The sequence below is a fragment of the Nymphalis io genome, chromosome 1, assembly GCF_905147045.1.
Source record: "Nymphalis io chromosome 1, ilAglIoxx1.1, whole genome shotgun sequence".
NCBI lineage: Eukaryota > Metazoa > Arthropoda > Insecta > Lepidoptera > Nymphalidae > Nymphalis > Nymphalis io.
In genome coordinates, this window is record NC_065888.1 from 8588461 (window position 1) to 8608079 (window position 19619).

Consider the following 19619-nt stretch of genomic DNA (forward strand, 5'->3'; position numbering starts at 1 on the left):
TTTTGTGATAATTGAGTGAAACACTATCATGACAATTTTTCACTCGGTATATGCTATGTTTGTAAGATGTAATAGTAGCTAGAGTCACTCTATGTACAAATATTATAAATCTGTTATTTATTTCATGTCACAAACTTTTAAACGCAGGTTCGTTATTGTTCCATTTTGAATGTACAGTGTACTAAGTGCTCGATCTTGTCAAAACATATTTATTGTGAAATATAATCCTTGAGGTTAAAAACAGTTTAATTCATTCTAATTAATGCCCTTCCGATTAATCTCGTTCTTAGTACAAAACAAATTAAAATACAAATCATGATTACAGCAGTGAGAGCAATCGTTGTTTCTCGAGGGAGTCCGCATTTCTTGACTTCATATGAATCAGGTGCTATGCTCGCCTGAAAAAAAAATTGTTATCACTTGAACCAAATACATTTAAAATATATAATAAATACCAAAATACATTTAATTTATTAAGTATATTACTTAAATACTTAATCATAAATTTAAAAATATCACTACCAATATATATTTTGGATCAGGTCTATTTCTCCATGAAAATGATGGTACTGAATATTCCAAAAAACGTGTACCAGCTATTTCCTCATAGTAATGTTCAATAAGACAACCATGATGGGTGTGCCCACCGAATGCTACTCTAGGCCTTATTTTATTGATCAGGTATTTTGTTGCTTGTAGCGATAATGCGTCAATTTTTAATCGAAACAATTTGTTCCGTTCTGGTAGTGGTGGAGCATCAGGTTCTGTGCAAACAGCATCAGAAACCCTGTAAAGAGGAAAGTGCTGAAATGTAAAAAATAACTACAGAATTTGAAATAATTTAATTTACCAAATAACATTTACTTAAAATAGGAGCAGAATACAACGATATAATATTGATGTCTAAATATCGAATTAGGTACTCAAGTTATTAAAAAGAACAACTACAAGATATGTATATATATCTGCATTAATTTCACAACAAGGTATGACACTTACAGGATTTTTAATATGGAAATATTTTTTTAAAAACTATATTAAGTAAAATTATTTTAATCTGACAAAATGTTAAAAAAAGACAAAAGTACGGGTAGGGCGGTTCACGCGATAAATATTGTAGCTATTATATTTATTTATCTCAATGATTATTTTTAATAAACACCCCTTGGCTGTAAATATTCGATTAAAGTAAGTTTATTATGGGCCGCCATTCAAAACTAGAAGCGTCACATTTGCAAATTCGGTTACTCGGTCTATAGGCCAGGCGGCCAGATGTGTTTGTAGTTGAAGTATACGCATTTGGCTTCTAAAATTATCACCTACGCATCGTTATTCATTTTACGTATCAATATTGATTTAAATTGTATCGCTATTAAAAATAAATTAACATTAATTTCATAAAAACAGTTAGCAATAATTTTTAATAATATAACCACCCTTACAATTATGTTAAGTCCCAGTCAATAATTATAATTATATATCGTTTAAAATCACATTTAAATAATATTAAAAATCATTAAAATTATGATGATATTAGAAGGTATTTTAATCTGTAACATTTGTTTACTTTTTTCGCTGTTCATTATCATTGTCAAAAGTATTTACTTGTAGCGAGAGTAATTAAAAAACAGTTTTTTTCAGAGATTATTAGTAAACAGTCACAATAACAATTGTTACTTTATGTTATATTAAGAGTTTACCGCAACAGCCTGTGAATGACCTACTGCTGGGCTAAATGCCTCCTCTCCTCTTTTTGAGGAGAACGTTTAGAACTTATTCCACCACGCTGCTCCAATGCGGGTTGGTGGAATACACATGTGGCAGAATTTCAGTGAAATTAGACACATGCAGGTTTCCTCACGATGTTTTCCTTCCCGTAAAGCACAAGATGAATTATAATCACAAATTAAGCACATGAAAATTCAGTGGTGCTTGCCCGAGCTTGAACCCACGATCATCAGTTAAGATTCACGCGTTCTTACCACTGGGCCATCTCGACTCATATTAACAGTTTATTAGTAGGTAATGTTTTAGTATCCCAGGCTGAATAGTCTTTAATAACAATATCTATATAATTCAAAATAATACCTGCATCAAAATAGGTTGACTGTAATTAAATGAGCCTTCTGAATTAAAACAGTGTGTAGAATTTTTTGAGCATTTTAATAATTTATCTGAAAAAATAATATATTAGATTATAAATTATCAACAGTAACATTTAAGATATAAATATATAGCCTATTTTAATGACAACTGAAAAGACAAAAAAAAAAAACTACTTTGAATTTGAATTGACACAATGTCATTGTTAGCAAAGTTATTAAAGTGGCTATAAGTAGTATAGAGGAATAGTATTGTATTATAAATGATTACATATTCATAAAAAACTGTTTGCAGTGCTTAATTTAGCAGAGTTATTAGAAAATTGCATGGAATATGTAAATCTAAGGCTTGTTTATTTACTTCTTCTACCATTTGAATAGGTTATAGGTATAGTCCTCCAAATAATAATGTCCTCCAGACCGATTTTGGCCACGGCGACCAATCTCAAGAGAGATTAGCCAAGCACGCAGGAAATATTATAGTGCACAAGTATGTGCGCAAACACAGGTGCACTCTCTATTCGCTAACTCTCATAATCCGATGGGACGGAAATCCGACACGACCGGAAAGAGTTCAGGCGCAGGACCAAGGAGTGAACACACTTCTATCTTCCAGACTCTGGGCTGCTACTGAAAATTCTGACAGAAAAACCCAATAACTTTTTACTGGCCCCACCTGGGAAATGAACCCAGGACCTCCAAGTCTGCGGCCTTACATCAAGCCACTAGACCAACGAGGCAGTTTAAAGAGTAGAAAGTAAAAAGAGTTATAGGTAAAGTAAGTTGACAATTAGGGAACAGTTTTCAAAAACTATATTTATGACAGTTTAGAAACATTATTTTTGGTATTTAAAAATTTTGTTTTCTGTGTAAATTAATAAAGCCTTATGCATTCTATTTTTAGATATTTAAATTGACAATGTAAACATAAAAAAACACATATTTAATACTTAAATTTACAATCAAATACAGTCAAAATCAGTTATAACGGCATAGAAGAGACCACTCATATTTAGTCATCACAAACGGTGATAACAGGTACCAAGTCACCTAAACTTAAATCAAACATAAAATATTTGTGTAAAAACTATACCTTTTGTTTATTTTACATAAATAAATAATACAAAAAAAAAACCATGCTACATTCATATAAGGCACTCTGCCTTATATGAATGTATTCTCTTTATAAGGCAATCATACAGCATTCAACTTGAACTAAGATGTTAGTTTATATTCCTGATATGCTGTTCCTGATAAGCTATGTCTTTGTAAATGCTTTTGAGTGTATTTACAAGTCTTTAAATGCTTGTCATGAAGATTAAAAACAAATTTTTAATACATTTTAATTACCTGAAACATTTTCTATTTGTTTTCTGGCTTCAGTGCACAAATTACAAGAATCACCCTCCAGAGCCATTGAATTTAATAATACAAAGTGATTGTTTTTTATTTCTATATGTTGAACAGATGGCGCCTTTAAAAGTTTTGAAAATCTTTGAGCAAATCCCCTTCGTATTCTGCAATAAAAAAATACCACTTTTAACCATGATGGCCAATTTTAAAATGGTATCTTCATCATCATCATGGGACTTGAAACCAGCAAATTGACTCTCTGACCTATCCCTCTGAGATTTTCGGCCGAAATTGGCACAAACTTTCTAGAGTTACCACATTATTAAATATTTCAAATTATATGAAAACATATTATTAATATGTATATATATAAAATATATGACATACCGATGATGAAATCCAATATCATGATTTCCAACAACAACATACATCTTAATACTGCTTGGCAATGAAAATAGTTCATAGAATCTAGAGACATAATTCTTAAATTGCTTATTATCAGTCCATTCTCCTTCATCGAAAAGGTCTCCTGTAAGTTTAGGGGATGAATCAAATTACTATAAAACTTAATGTTTTAATTAAAAGAATAAATGTAGGAAATTTACAACTGCAAATATGTTAATATTACTAAAAGGGGATAGTTTGTGTATTTGTATGTTTGTTACACATACAAATACACAATTACACTTAAACAACTGGAAAAAAAATCATGTTTAGAAGTTGATTATGTCTTTTTAAGATAGTATACTTTTTTTACTTAAAAGGTCTATATTTTTTAATATATTTATAACGGAGCGAGGGATAATAACACATTTGTCTAAATATTAATATTCAAGTTCAAGATCAATAGACTAAGTGTACAAAACTGAGCTTTGAAATCTAGAAGTCAATTTCCAAGACTTCCAAGATTTCTTTTAACTAATTAAGAAGTCATCAATATTATCAAATATTAAACATATGTCATTGTGTAATTAAGAATACAGTGATTTGTTACCTAAAATAAAAACAACATCAGGTTTGTGTAATGTTATGACTGCTTGAAACGCCTGGTGCATCTGCCATTCCCTTCTCCATTTATCTAACCAATGACCCCTATAAGGTCCGAGTAAATGAGTATCAGCTAGAATGAAAGCTTTTATAACTTCATTTCCACTATGTTTTGTCTCTATACTAGGCCAACCGCACTGTAATAAATTTTTTATTAATCATAATATAATAAGACATTATATCTACATTTTTAAGGGTAATATTTGAATATTTATATATTTAAAAAAAAATACCTTACCTGTATAATTACTACATAATATATTAGAAATTCACAATAAAAACCAATCAATATTAGCCCCCCAAAAAGGATTAATAACTTTTTTGTTACTCGTCGCATGTTCTGTGAAAGACATATTCCGCCTTATCGTCGTTCTTTCAAATATTTTATTGTTATCGCGATATCTTATTTATTGACAAGAACTACTTTGTATGTCTTGTGAAAGCAATAACTTTCAAGTATTAAATTAACTTATTCTTGAAAGGTTGTGATTCTATCTTTCTCCGAAATTCCGAATACTTGAAGGTTTTTTTTTGTTGATATTTGAAGTTCGTAATGTCTGAAATGTGATTGAAGCGTAAACAGAGAAACTAGACGCAAATTCCTTCTCACACAAGAAAGAGAACGAAAACTACGTTACAAATGGTTTAGACTGAGATAGAATTATCAAATCTTTTGCCCCTTATCACGTAACCAGTTTTATTGTTTGTTTCGCTACTCAAGTAGCGAAATAAATTTGACAGTTAGTGCTTTCATTGTGTTTATTATTAATTTTTTGCTTATTTTTATGTTAGAAAACGATTTTAATCCAGTGAAAAGATAGAGAAACAATCCTTATATCATATCGAAGGTTATACATTGGTGCATTGTCGTATTATTTCATATTAAAGTGATAGCAAGAAGAAAATTGCCGGCATGTGTTTTTACGCGTAAGTACGACAATTTTGTCCCTAAATACAGTTTCTCAGTGATGTTTATTTCTGCCATAGCATGACGGAACCTTATATTGCATTAAAATCCTGAATATAATAGGATTTTCCAGTTTTTATCATTCATAACCTATAATTATTTATCATGTAAGTGCTGCAAGCGTCAGCTAAAAAAATGTCCCGATTTTCGATAAAAAGTATCGACTCGTAAACAATGCAATTCGTTATATGTAAATATATTATTTTTATTTATTCGTTATCTTTTTTATAATTACCTAACGACAACATTATTTAACATTTTTCAAGAATTGATAATATTATTACATTCCGAGTCACGAGGTTAACATAGAAATCTATGTGGCAACCATTCTTTAGTAATAATTTAATTGAGTGTTTTAGATTTTAACTTCTGAGGAGAATGCTAATCCAGTACCATATAAAGATGCTGAAGTACTTTTGATAACGGAAACAAAAACAAAGAATGCAACAGTGTTTGGGTGTAGTAGGAAAACAAAAAAATATTTTAATTAAAAAATGTATAATACATTTTAATAAAAGTAAAATTTAATAAACTTATTTTGTTTTATTGAAATCCTGAAAATTATTTATCTCCCAAAACAGGGAATGCAGTTACTATGGCAACATTATACGCACACATTATCAAAGTATCTCTGTCTCCATCGCGGTTTCACGGTCTATTTGTTTCTCTGTCTACGTGTTCAACTTCACCACACACTTAAGTCGTAATATCGGTATTACAAATTAAATAATACATATTATATTTGATATATCAGCTCGCTATGCACACATTCACCGTCTTCACTTCCCATCAATACCAATATATATATATATTCTTTTTTCCCGCGCTTTTACGAGAAACGTCAACGTCATCAAGCTCCTCGAAAATTTAAAATAGATATCTAATTAATTTAATTAAACGAATTAAATAAATGCATATTTATATTTGTTTAATAATTTTTCCTACTAAAATTGTTAAAAAATATAAACTATTTGAAAAAAAATAACATTTTTTTTGTAGAGGGTAAAATATTATTAATGTATTCGTCTTAATTCAGTGACTCACTTTCTACAAAAAAAAAATAATTAAATTCAAACCTCAAGGAAAAAATTATAACTTCGGCAATAGGTGATACACTTTTGAATCAATTTTTTTCCGACAATTTAAAGCTTAGGGTTAACAATTTGTATTCAATTTTAAACGTCAATAGCGTTACAGCTTTTTACACTAATCGATGTAAAGGTCGCACGCTATGATTTGGTATAGCCAGGTGTAAACTTTATTTTGACAACATTATCGAAAGTTTTTGTATACTCGTTTTCATCACTAGCTCTCACATCCAGATTTTTTTTAATATTTGTTGAATAAAAGTCTCAGTGTTTTACTCATTTATTATGATTGTTTTTATTTTTTTTCAACACAATTTTAATTACGTTGATTGTATTAGATTTAACACTAAGTGAAAATACCATAGATCCATAGAACAATCTAGATTTTACGAATAGGGTTAATAACATAAAAAAAATTATTGTATGGGATTATGTGCTCGCAGATTGAAAGATTTTTCAGGATTATTCTCGGCTATGAACGTATGATTGGTAAAAAACCTTCTATATATATAAAACAATTCTCCGTTAAACCCTTGTATTTAAATTTTGCATTGGCTGCATTGAACATATACCTACTATATCTGCCCACTTTAGCATGAAAGTTTATGAACTTCCTTGAAGCTGAAATAGTATTTTTTATTAAATATGTAAACGAAAAACATTGGCAAGAATTAGGTAACATCATCGGATAAGGTACTTGTATACACAGCAGCCTTGTCAAAAATTGTCCTCAAACCTATGATAAATTATCTTAATTAAAAGCAAAGTTACTAATCTTTAACTTGATTTTGCAGAAGGTGAATCCAGTTCATGGTGAAAAATAAAATATTGTATGTATAACTACATTATAACTTAAAGGTCTATTAATGATTATAAACATTAATTATTTATATTATCGATAAAAAAAATACGAAGTGACCCATGATGTTAAATGCTTTAGTTTAATGCGACCAAAGCTGGAAGATTGATTGAATTTACTCATAATCTAGGGTTGACATTAGAGTATTTTTGTTACATATATTATAATGTAAGGTTTTGGCGCTTTACATTGTCTTTTCTTATTCCAATATTCATCATTGCGACTGCGCTCTCCAAATTAAAATGTATACTGTTTCGCTACCGTAACTTCATAGCAATCCTAAAGACGAGATTTGAGAGGAATCCCTTACTTGCCAACCAAATTCATTACTAAAGGAATTGGGTAAAAAAGTTTTCTTTTTACCATTAAATGTTAAAAATGTATCTATTCATATAAGGTTTTCTCAGTCCGATGTGGTCCACGGATCGTCTTTACGCCTTTTCATCATTTATATCACCGCTTTTTCCTTGTAAAATCCTATGAAGGTGTTGTTCGAATATATCTGTTACGAGAGAATATTACGAGATGGTTGTAAAATAATAAGATTATTTGACATGTCTGTTACGTTGCTCTCATATCGTTATTTTATTAATTAGGAAACATTATACAAAAAACAATTTCTTATTGCTTATATAAAAATAGTGTAACTTTTAAATTGATATATATTTTATATCAATTATAGGCTAACTTAATATTCAAATAAAAAATAAAATATATTTTATTCTATTTTTAGAATTTATTAACTAAAACATTAATTCAATTGAATATTTGTAAATATATGTAAGAGGTATTTTTTTTAATTCATAAAAAGTTTACTCTAAAAAGGTGTTATAAATTATAACTAATACCAATAAGATTATTATATGTAAAAATTCAAGTACCTACAATAGTCACTTGGACGAATCTAGTTTGATTTTGTTGTTAGCATCAAAAAAAGACTTAAGCCTAGACTTAGTAGGCTGTCGTGTTCAGATTGCATGTGGATTTGATCAATGCTTTGTATAATATGCAACATTTCTCTAGGTGATCCGGAAAAGGCAATGTAAAATTCCATCTAAACAATAATAATATCCTTGTTTTGTAATTAACAGCACAATTTTACCTATAAGTATATATCTTATATTATTAGTGAAATTAATAGATTTTTTTTAATAAGTAAATAATATGACTTACGTTAAAACGACAAAATCTGTTCAAAATTAAAAGTAATTTTAGATCTCGCTATAGCGTGTTTCTGAATTTTTTTATATATTTTATTCATTTTCTTGTATATGAAACAATGAAGTTAAAAAAACAGTTCACAAATAGTAAGAGCCGAACACACTTGAAACTGACACCTGAATCTTATTGATACAAAAATATTTTTAAAAAGATTGAAGAACCCCTACGTATGAAATTAATTTAATATAAACTTTAATTTAACTTTATTTAAATAATTAAAATATAAATATAATTGAATGATATGTTTAAAAAATATATTAATATAAGTTTTATTTAGGGTAAACTAAAATCTTTGTGGAAGAAGTGCAAAAAGCAATTTTATATATAGAATATACAAATATATTCTACGCTTACCCGAGAACCATTGTTAACACGAATAAAATCACTTTACTGTTGTTAATGTTAATTATATTCGAAAAACATTTTGCAATTTACGAAATCTTCACAAATATGGCCGCGAGCATTCAAAAAAATGATGTTGGCGCGCGAATTTGCAACGTGAATTTCGTCGTCGCTGATTGGTTGAAATGATAATCTAATAAAAAAGAGAGAGGGACGCAAATATATATCAATTACTATGGATAAAAAAGAACTAGGTATGTTTCTCTAGTGTAGTGTAATACAAAAAAGTTTAAAAAAAATAAACTAAAAATAACAACAAATAAAATTTAAAAATAAAAATAAACTGCTTTTAAAGTAGGTTTATTGTAATTAAAACTAAGAACTACAAATAAGCCTCAATCAGCATTTTACTGAAATACATTAAAGCACTATAAAATGTAATACACAATAATATTGTCATGATTAAAATTGATAAAGTTATTAGAAGCCAGTTAAATATTTCTCACATAGATCCTGAATGTTACGATAAATGAATTAATTAATTGACAATAGAAATGTGAAATAACTGAAGAATTTAATTTGTTTCTAAATTTAATTTATAGAACAAATATCTTAATCATAATTTGTACTTTTCGTATTTTTAAATGAAATCATGTAATACATCACAGTATAAAATAACCTAAATTTAGACATATGTATTTACAAGGAAAGAAAAATTATTCTTTATTTCATACTTGTAAATTTTAAATGTCATGATGTTATTCCTAAATTACTGTAAATAGAATCGCTTTATAAAGCTCAAAATTAGAAATAAGTTTTAATAATAATTAACAATCGTAAACAAAATTATAGAAAATTAATACTAAAAAGGAATACTTCATACTTTAACATTTAATTTTTTGGTTCTGAAGTCAGGTTATAAAGGCAGCCAATTTAAATAATCACATAAATAAAAATTAATACATATTTTGTAATTCATTTATATCCCAGTAAGCCTGTTTATAGGTTCAAATCTGATGTTGAGTGAAAACTGATGATGATCAAAATATTCAGTCTATACAGAATTATTTTTTTCTGTGCAATAGCAATATTCGCCATTAAAATTCAAAACATGCGGATTAGTCACTCCAACGTAAATCGGTTTTTCTAAAGAATGTCCCGTTCCGCGACGCACCTCACCACTGTTTTTCTTAAATACGTTTCATAATAATAATAATTAGAATAGTGTTAAATGGCTGTAAATCCAGCAATTTCATATTTGGTTACACATTTAATTTAAACTTTGTTTAATACATTTGTTTCGGCTTAACTACAAAATCTTTCAAAGCTTGCTAAATCAATCATCATACTGGTAACTGAAACTTAACTAAAATTTAGTTAGTAGAAAATTGAAATATTTTCGTCCAATTATTTTAGGATAAGTCAATGGTATCAATCACATTAAAGTGACTTGTTTCCAGCCAATAGATAAGTACTAACTTTGCTTTTTCAATTAATTACCAACCAAGATTTACTTCTAAGATTTACCATAAAACTTACTATTTAACAAGAAAATTAATAAATTCACATTTATCTTAGCTTTTCCAAACATATCCATTATTGTACAGCCTTCATATTGCTTTTGTAATAAATCTTGAATATCAATATCAATGGTTTCCATTTCAACACCCATGAATTTACCTTTTATTGTAAATACTCCGTTATGATCGGTTGGCGTTATCTCAAACTGTACATTCTTGAATTGTGACGTAGAAAGACCATCTATTTCTAGAAGTACTCCCCTCTCTAGAAGCTTAGAAGCTGAGTACTTTACAGTTAACTTAGACTTCAATTTTTGAATATCTTTTCCTGATCTTCTCAAGCTTGCATGAACACTCCTATTAAAAGAAAATAATATATATTAATTTGATGCAAGACTTTATATTTTAAGAAATATATGTAAGTTTTAAACATACCTTTTTCCAGCATGGAGATTAGCAAGACAGGATTTAATGTACTGGTCATATGATTTACATTTCTCTTCGTAATACTTTGTCTTTTCCAGCAAACTTACTCTTGTTCGGGTCAGCGTGGTAAGAGCTCTTCTCTGAGCCTGTCTGTATTTTCCTTTGTTACATAAGTCAAGGGCTATAGATGTTACAAGTGCTTGGTAGCCATCCTCACGTGTAACATAGCCTTCATCTTCCAGCATTTGGAGATTACGTCGTAATTTCGCGATATGTTCACGTAGGGTTATTGCCTCGTCTGGGCGAACCTGTCCTGAATATATGCGTCTCTTCACTTTCTCACTATACTGCTCTTGTTGTTCCCTTGTCGTTCCAATACATAGAGCTTCCAAAAGATGTTCGCCTAAATTTTTTTAATATAATAAGTAAAAAGAAAAAAAATGTTTAAAAAAAAAATTACTAAGAAAATACTAACCATTCAAAAATGGGATTATAGCAACACATAGTTCTTTTGTTTTGATGAACAGTTTATTTAAATCAGTCATATCATCGGCTGGCGCTTGGAATTTGTTGACAAGTGCAAGGCATACTTCCAATCTTGCATTTTCTTCAGAGTCTAATTGCTAAAAATGTTTTAATGTCAATATCAATAGTTACATACTTCACACATAATAAAATAAATTATAATTAAACTATATATATTGGTTATTTTGATAGAATTAGTAGCAAACGTATGAGTAGAGAAAAATAAAACTCAAATTGTAACAAAGTTTCCACTTCATAAACTAAATACATCCGTCCTTGAGGTATTCGTTTCTATAATAAAATCCCGCAATTAGTTATTACTTTTTTAATAATTATGAATAAATTTGAATATAAGATTTAAAGTAGTAACTAGTAAAATAACAAAAAACGTTTATATATATATATATTATATAGTATGGGTTGGCGGATGAGCATGTGTGCCACCTGATGGTAAGTGGTCACCAACGCCCATAGACATTGGCATTGTAAGAAATGTTAACCATCGCTTACATCGCCAATGCGCCACCAACCTTGGGAACTAAGATGTTATGTCCCTTGTGCCTGTAATTACACTGACTTACTCACCCTTCAAACCGGAACACAACAATAACAAGTACTGCTGTTTTGCGGTAGAATATCTGATGAGTGGGTGGTACCTACCCAGACAGGCTTGCACAAAGCTCTACCACCAGTACTACTCAGTATTACTCAATACAAGTAGGAATTGTTGGGATTTATTTGTCTGTTGTTACATATTATTTATTCGTATCCATTAAATGTACAATACTCACTGAAGGAACATCTCGCGATGCCAGTTGCGCAACTGAAGGTACTTCTCCTAAGTCATCCAAGAGTTCATTAAGTCGAGCATTAGGGTCAGGTGCTAGAATATCTTGGTATTCAACAAGTAAAGCATGTGTGTCCACTATTTCCTATTAATAAAAAAATAATACAATATATTTATACCATATACCTGATACACCGAATCAACTAGTTAAATATTTCACGTAACCTTAGTTTTAGGCATGTAAAAATTATTAGTCAATAAAAATAAATTACGTATACCTTTTTGGATAAAAAAAAACCGTTTAAGAATAATGTCAAGAATGAAAAACTGAATCTAAGCATCCGAAAATAATTATTAAAAGGTAGCAAGCATGAAAAATAGTACATTCAAAATTTTTTTACTTGAACGGTAATGTAGATATGTGGATGATGGAGTAAAGTTGCTTCGGTGTACTCATCTACGGCGAAGTACTCTTCGAGAGTAGGTCCGCGGCAGCAGCGTCGGAACAATTCTTTCATCTTTTCGTGACATTCCACTATGAACGGGTTCAAACAACGCAGGTGACTAGACTCCTCGCCAAACTTAAAAATAATATACATTTTTTTAAATACTTACATTAGTAAAATAATTTATCGCTGGTTTAAAATTAAAGGTGTTATTTTTTATAAATATATATTTAAATACAGTTACTTACTCCTTTTTTTGCAGCTGCAAAATGTAGAATTTTTGCAACAGAAGCTAGGTTTTTTCGTTGATCTGTTGTTAAGCCCGCACCATTTGGCATATTTATAATATGAAAAGCATCCGGTGCTACTATTGCAGCATTGAAGAACTGGTAATACACCAAGTTACCAATAACCTAAAAAATAAATGTAGTAAAAAAAATGGTGTAAGTGCCAAGGTGCTCACGAGAATTAATGTGTAAATATGTGAGCTTATGTACCGATTTCACACACGCATTAAAGTAACTCACATTAATAATCTTACATTAAATATAATAACGAGATGGCCTAGTGGTTAGAACGCGTGTTAGTGAATCTGAACCGATGATCGTGGGTTCAAGCCCGGGCAAGCACCACTGAGTTTTCATGTGTTTAATTTATATATAATTCATCTTGTGCTTCACGGTGAAGGAAACTGACTGAAATTCTACATGTATATTCCACCAACCCGCATTGGAGCAGCGTGGTGGAATAAGCTTCAAACCTTCTCCTCAAAAAAATGGAGAGAAGGCCATAGCCCAGCAGTGGGACATTCACACGCTGTAACTGAAATAACATTTGGCACTTACTCGTCTGACGCTGTCTCAGTTACCCCTACCGTGTACTGAGTGTTAGGATGTTTACAGATCAATAAATATGCTACAAAATTATGTTTATTATATTTTATACCTTGAGAATATCTTTTTCAGGTGTATGAGGAAATTTCGATGTCAAAGAGCGATGTAATACACGAGCCATGTATGTTATGCAGAATGGTAACATTTCTGTAGAAGTTGTTATTTTATCCAAAAACAAAGTCACAACAGTCTTCAGTTGAGTGAGAGCCTTTTCTAATCTAGATTTAACTTCAGGGTAAGTTAAAGCTTCTTCCTGAGTCACAGTGTACGGTAATTTCCTTAAAAAAAAACCAGCATAAGTGTGTTTTTATTTTCGCATTTCTTTTAATTGCATTGCATTTTCGAATACTTACGATATTTGTCCAGTTTTCATCTCAGTTTCATTTCTTAAAGCTTTGTAAATTTCGACTGGACCTGTTTCAATGTTTAATTCTTTGTCATTTATAATTTTTTCGACAAGGGGTCCTATGATAGTTTGAAGATTGTTCAAACCAGATAATTGTCTGGAAAGGCTTACAGCCATTTTCAAGACTAAAGGCGTTGAAGCTATTATATCGAAAGGTTTAACAATTTTGCAACTGACCTCTTCTTCCAGCGTAAACCTAAACAGTTTTAATAAAAGATACTCATCTCTTGCATAAGCTCCGAAATTATAAAGACTTAACACAACATTCTGTAAGAACGAGTTAGTTTTGTTTTGGGGTATGCAAAACAAAAGTTTTGATAGGTATGTCGGGTTTGTTTGTAGTTCATAAAATAAATGTTGATATCCATCCAAAAGCCTTTTACTTTCCTTAGTCAGTGATTTTAAGCCTTTCACAGCAGTGGATATAGTCATTAACGGGCCTTTGCTATCTTGATTCAGGACTAATTTGGTGGAAGTATTATGTTTCACTAACTTATTTAATTTTAAGCCATGAACAGCAACCTCTTGTAACGCTATTCGGTTTTGCACCAATAATCCTATTTTCAGATCCATATCATCTATTTGCTTAGAAAGTTCTTGATTTTTTCGTATAGATTGTACAACTTCTGATTTCAATGTCTGCAATTCTATTTCACGATTATAATCTTCAGTAGTAAAATCTAATATGGGGATGAATTTTTTGACAACACCTAATGGAGGGTAAGGTGAGTGAAACAATGAAAGGAACGCATTCCTAGCTCGTCGGCCTCGCCATAAAGCTTGTATCTTTATAATATTGTGTTCCTAGAAACAAAACAAATTTTTAAAATAAATATTTAATAAATGTTACATACAAACGAATCTATAAATAAAAAGATTATTTTAAGTAAGAATAACATGTAAGATAACGCACCTGAATTTTATACCACGCCCAAGGGTTTTGCTTTCTCTCCCTTTTTAATTTTGCTTCAATTGTTTTCATTCTTATCAAAGTTCCATATTTTCTTTGAATTTGAATTCGCCTCCACCAGGCTTGGATTTTTACCACATGCTCCGAGTGATCTTTAAAGAACTTTAGTCTTTTAAAGTGCTGCCTTACTAAAAATCCTTTACAACAAGCTTGAAATCTGGTAAATGTATTCTCCAAAAGTTTTTGTCTATATGTATTGATGTGGTGTTTATTAGTTCGATCGATTATGGAATTTATGTCTTTCCTTGTTAAATAGCGCGCATAAGGAACGAAATCTTTAGGGGTAGTCCAACTATAGCTGTAAGACTCAACATCAATATATACTGTATTCCCGGCTTCCGTGTGACATACAATCCAGGGACAGATGTTTTGACCCTTCTTCTTTAAAGCTTTCGAAAACATTTGAAAGTAAACTTCTTTACATGAACCTTCTATAATTTCAGAACTTGAAAGGTGGCGGGATAAAAGTGCATTCCAAAATTCATTAAGATCGTTTTTTAATATAGCTAAATTAAGCTGAACAATTGCATCAGTTAATTCTTTAACTTTTATCGATTCGTAATTAACATCGCTAATGGCATTCGTTATATCGTCATACCAGAGATTTTGTGATTCATTCTGCAAAAGCCGTTTTTTTAAAGTCCTCATGTACAAGTGATATTCCTCCTTATGTAAGGAAAGTGGTAGCTTCAGGCATGAACTTTTCAGTAATACTATCAAAGAATCTACATCTTCGTCTGTTACTGCTCTGTTAATATTATCAATAACCTCTACCACTGGAAAAATACAAATATATATTTATAAAATATACAAGCAAATTACTAAATTCATGTAAACAAAAAATCAATGTACGAAGTTTAACAGAAATTTGATTTTGTCTTTATATAGAGAAATGGTCTTACATTCATCATTATCGTCATCTTTCGTGTTTACCATGTCAATTGTATCTTTAATGTCTTCAAGAGTCAGTAATGGGCATTCGCATTGTTCTCTAATCTTCACTTGTAAAGCTGATATCAATGCGGAAAGATAACGGCGACGACAGTGTGGCTTAAGTCTTTCTAGTTGAATTTGCCTAGAGTTAAGAGCATTCCATACCGCTGTTTCATCGCCTCTCTCCACAGCTTCAGATACAAATGCAACTGATTTTAAATACAAAGCTGATGCAGCTATTTCACTCTCATTGAGATTCTTATCTAATTCACATTTTTCTAATCTCATTTCCTCAAATAAAAGTGGTGCAGCATATATATCTATTTTGAAATTCAAACCAAGTTTAGGACTTGTCAAAGCTTGATATAAGTCTTCTGCAGTACCCTCATCTAACGCCCTGTTAACATTCATAATTGCTGCTTTGTGTTCAGTATGTTCAAGAGATTTAACATTCCCATCATTTATTATATTCTGAAATATCTTGTGCCAGTTTGTAATGCTTTCTACATCTATATCTTTACAAGACTCTATTATGTCTTTAACCACATCACAATAGAAATCCAAATTATTAGAGTTGTAATTTTTAATTTTTACCCATTCTTCATTAAATATTTTGTGTAATTTATTTACATCATTACTTTTACAGGCTGAACATAGATTCTTCCATAGATATTTGTAATTCGTAGCAGTGATATGGCCCTGAATTTCCACTTGAGTAAGTATTTCGTCATATTCATCTGGTACATAGCTATCATTCAGAGAGTGATTGTGAGCAACTTGAATTTTTTCGTATTTTGCTGTTTTAAGAACATCTTTGTATGCATCTATTAGACAATTCTGTATATATTTAACTTTTAAGTCAGGGTTTAACAATGCTGAAGTTATGGATTTTTCAGAGTCTAATAAATTGTTAAGTTCAATCAGAGCATTATTATGCGAGGAAACGTTATTACATGCAGTACTGTTATTGTGCGATAGTATGCCACTTATCTTTTGGAACATTGGAAGTGGATGTTTGCACTTTTGCAAGTCTTTAGACACAGAGTCTAATTGTTCATCTAAAATCAAAAAATATATAAATCTTTTTAATATGTATTCAGTCTAAAATTATAATTTTACAATTTAACATCTATATTGAATTAAATAACTGTTAACTTCATTAAAATATAATTACCTGTAAAAACAGCTTTACCAAATAAGTCATGAATTAATGGTGCTTTTCCAATTTTAAACAAATGTGAACTTAAAGCATGAAGGCAATAAATTACTTTTGGCATATTTTTATTGTCATAAATATCTGTTGTTTCAGGTTGAAATGTCTGAAATTTTTAAAACACATTTGTTTAATTTTTGATATTTCTAATTATTGGCGTGGCATGTTCACTCATGAATATGAACAGAACAATGTGTAAAGGAACTATTTGATTATATTTGCTACACAAATATGGCTAATAACAAAAACGTGATTGCTTCCACTTGTCATTTTTTACTTTTTAGTTATACATCAAAAGGCTAACTTAATATAGCCTAAACAATGCAGTGCTACTGAAATTGGCACGGTTCAATCCATATGTGGATGAGTTATTTGTAATATTAGAGATTACACTAAATATTTGGTAAATATACAATATTGTTTTATTTTTTGCTGATTAAACTAGTCTTTTAAGTATTTTTATAATATAAAAAAATCACAATTTAACATTTTATAATTATAAAAAAAATATTAAGAGATAATATTTATATGTTTAATTCACAAAAGACATGAAGATATATCTGTGTGGATAAATCACTTTGTGCGGTACATAGCTCCACATGCACTATCATAACATCATGCTATCTAGTACAAGTAGCAACCATATCTGGTAAGATTTGTAAAGGTGTGGTTGTGGTGTTGTTGTAAGTTAAGATGTGGTGAATCGCCTGTCACAGAGCCTGTATGTGTCTAAAAATCAGGAATTTATTCTTAAATCCCTTGTGAGAAGTGTAGTCACTGTCAACAACAAAGTAGCTTTTAATGGCCCCATGGTTATGATCCTTTGCCTTTCTACAAGAAGGTCCTACTACAAGGTGTGTGAACATCCACTTATATTACTTTTAAATTCATACAGAAATCAGTGCGGCAATCCCAACTAAGGCACCATCATCCATTCAGAATGAACACACTTAAAATAAGCCTTTCTTTTATCATTAACTGCACAGCAGTTATGCTAGCCACCTCATGCCCATAGTCCTAGTTGTTTATAGTCCACATGACTATGAAATAAAAAGGTCTCGGTATAGAGAAAAACACCACTATAAACAGAATAAAATAAATTATCTTACCACTGGTAGTTCAGTTTGTTTCAAAATTTGTAAAAACTTATTTATGTTATCTGTATGCTTAAACTGCAATCCCATCACCTAAAAACAAAGTTATTAAATATTTTGTAAAAAAAATATTAAATAAAGCATCATAAAAAATACGTTTTTTTTTTAGTAACATATAACAAACAAGTATCTGTTTGGTATATGAATATTATACATATATAAAATACAAAATATGTTTATCCAGCTGAACTCTTGGAAATAGGAAGCAGCTTGAATATATAGACCATGTGTTATTATGATTGTACTGGTATAAATATTAACTGTTATAATAAAAAGCAAAAAGTTACCTTATATCGTCTTTGGTCAATGTCATATACTTTATTTAATGGAAGAAGGTCAGGTGCTATAAAATTTCCAAGCTTGGCTAAATAAACACCATTTCGCAAGTTTTGTTCGAATTCAACAGCTGGAGGAAGTTCTTCTTTAAGACATGACTCCATCCAAGTTTTCGCTTCTTCTAAGCGACAAAGATACTCATATGCAACTGTTTTTTGTCGGATAACATCCATTTCCTGGGCGGTTTTACGAACATCGTCATCACCTGAATCAATGAAATTATTCTAAACAAAACCAACCGAATGTTTTAAAAAAAAAACAACAAAGACGAATATGTACTTACAGTCATCAATTTTACCAATTAGTATTTCTTTAGTTTCCTTTCCCATTATTGAGATTAAAAGAAATCTCGAGAAGAAATATTATTTGCTATTAACGTCTGAAGTTTTTTTTGTATAGATTTATACCGTTAATTATCTTACAATTATATGTAAACATTTTAATCATACAACATCAGTTCAAATATAAATTTGACGGTTGTCGGTTAGTCTTGTTTGTATTTTTTTCTTATCCACAATGGCAAAGATCAATTACCATGCAGCCTAGTTTTAATAAAATTAGGCTTTATTTTCAATTATTCAATTCAGATATATGTACTTGAAGCAAAACGTTATCTTATTAGTCGGATGCACAGTCAGTAACCGTATTTATCAATAAATAGTTTTGTTTTAATGAGCATTTTAAACCCAAGTGATTTTCAAAGTAAAATATATATATAATAATACATTAATAAAAGCTCATTTTAAAAAAAATACTTGAGTATATTTCTTGTATAGTATTTTTCTTGTATTTCTTTTAAACATTTAAAGACAATTTAAATAACAAAAACAATTTAAATTTTCTTATTTTTTTGGCTTAAGGAAAATGTTGAAAAGATATTGTTTGATTACAATTGGTTTTACGTTAAATGGACCATAGTGCTATTATAATTTCTTACTGTTCGTTTACAAATTACCGTAGACCGTAGACAGAGAAACTAATAAACGCAATGACGATTTCCTTCTCACTTACACAAAAAAGAGAACGAGATA

General features: G+C 30.0%; 2 protein-coding genes across 2 annotated transcripts; both read right to left on the bottom strand.

The window, feature by feature from the left end:
* Window positions 1–116: 116 nt before the first annotated feature.
* Window positions 117–5140, bottom strand: LOC126772138 (metallophosphoesterase 1). Its single transcript, XM_050492358.1, has 7 exons — window positions 4741–5140; window positions 4450–4639; window positions 3843–3984; window positions 3453–3619; window positions 2089–2174; window positions 523–804; window positions 117–398 (listed from the first exon to the last, which is right to left on the bottom strand). Exons 1-7 carry the CDS (start codon window positions 4837–4839, stop codon window positions 246–248), a joined length of 1119 nt encoding a protein of 372 aa, XP_050348315.1. The 5' UTR covers window positions 4840–5140; the 3' UTR covers window positions 117–245.
* Window positions 5141–9898: 4758 nt separating this feature from the next.
* Window positions 9899–18978, bottom strand: LOC126769339 (ras GTPase-activating-like protein IQGAP1). The gene is made up of 14 exons (XM_050488069.1): window positions 18872–18978; window positions 18540–18793; window positions 18208–18285; window positions 17060–17204; window positions 15855–16943; window positions 14896–15728; window positions 13930–14786; window positions 13629–13854; window positions 12932–13096; window positions 12639–12818; window positions 12242–12382; window positions 11401–11548; window positions 10935–11328; window positions 9899–10856 (listed from the first exon to the last, which is right to left on the bottom strand). Exons 1-14 carry the CDS (start codon window positions 18915–18917, stop codon window positions 10496–10498), a joined length of 4917 nt encoding a protein of 1638 aa, XP_050344026.1. The 5' UTR covers window positions 18918–18978; the 3' UTR covers window positions 9899–10495.
* Between the last annotated feature and the right edge of the window lie 641 nt (window positions 18979–19619).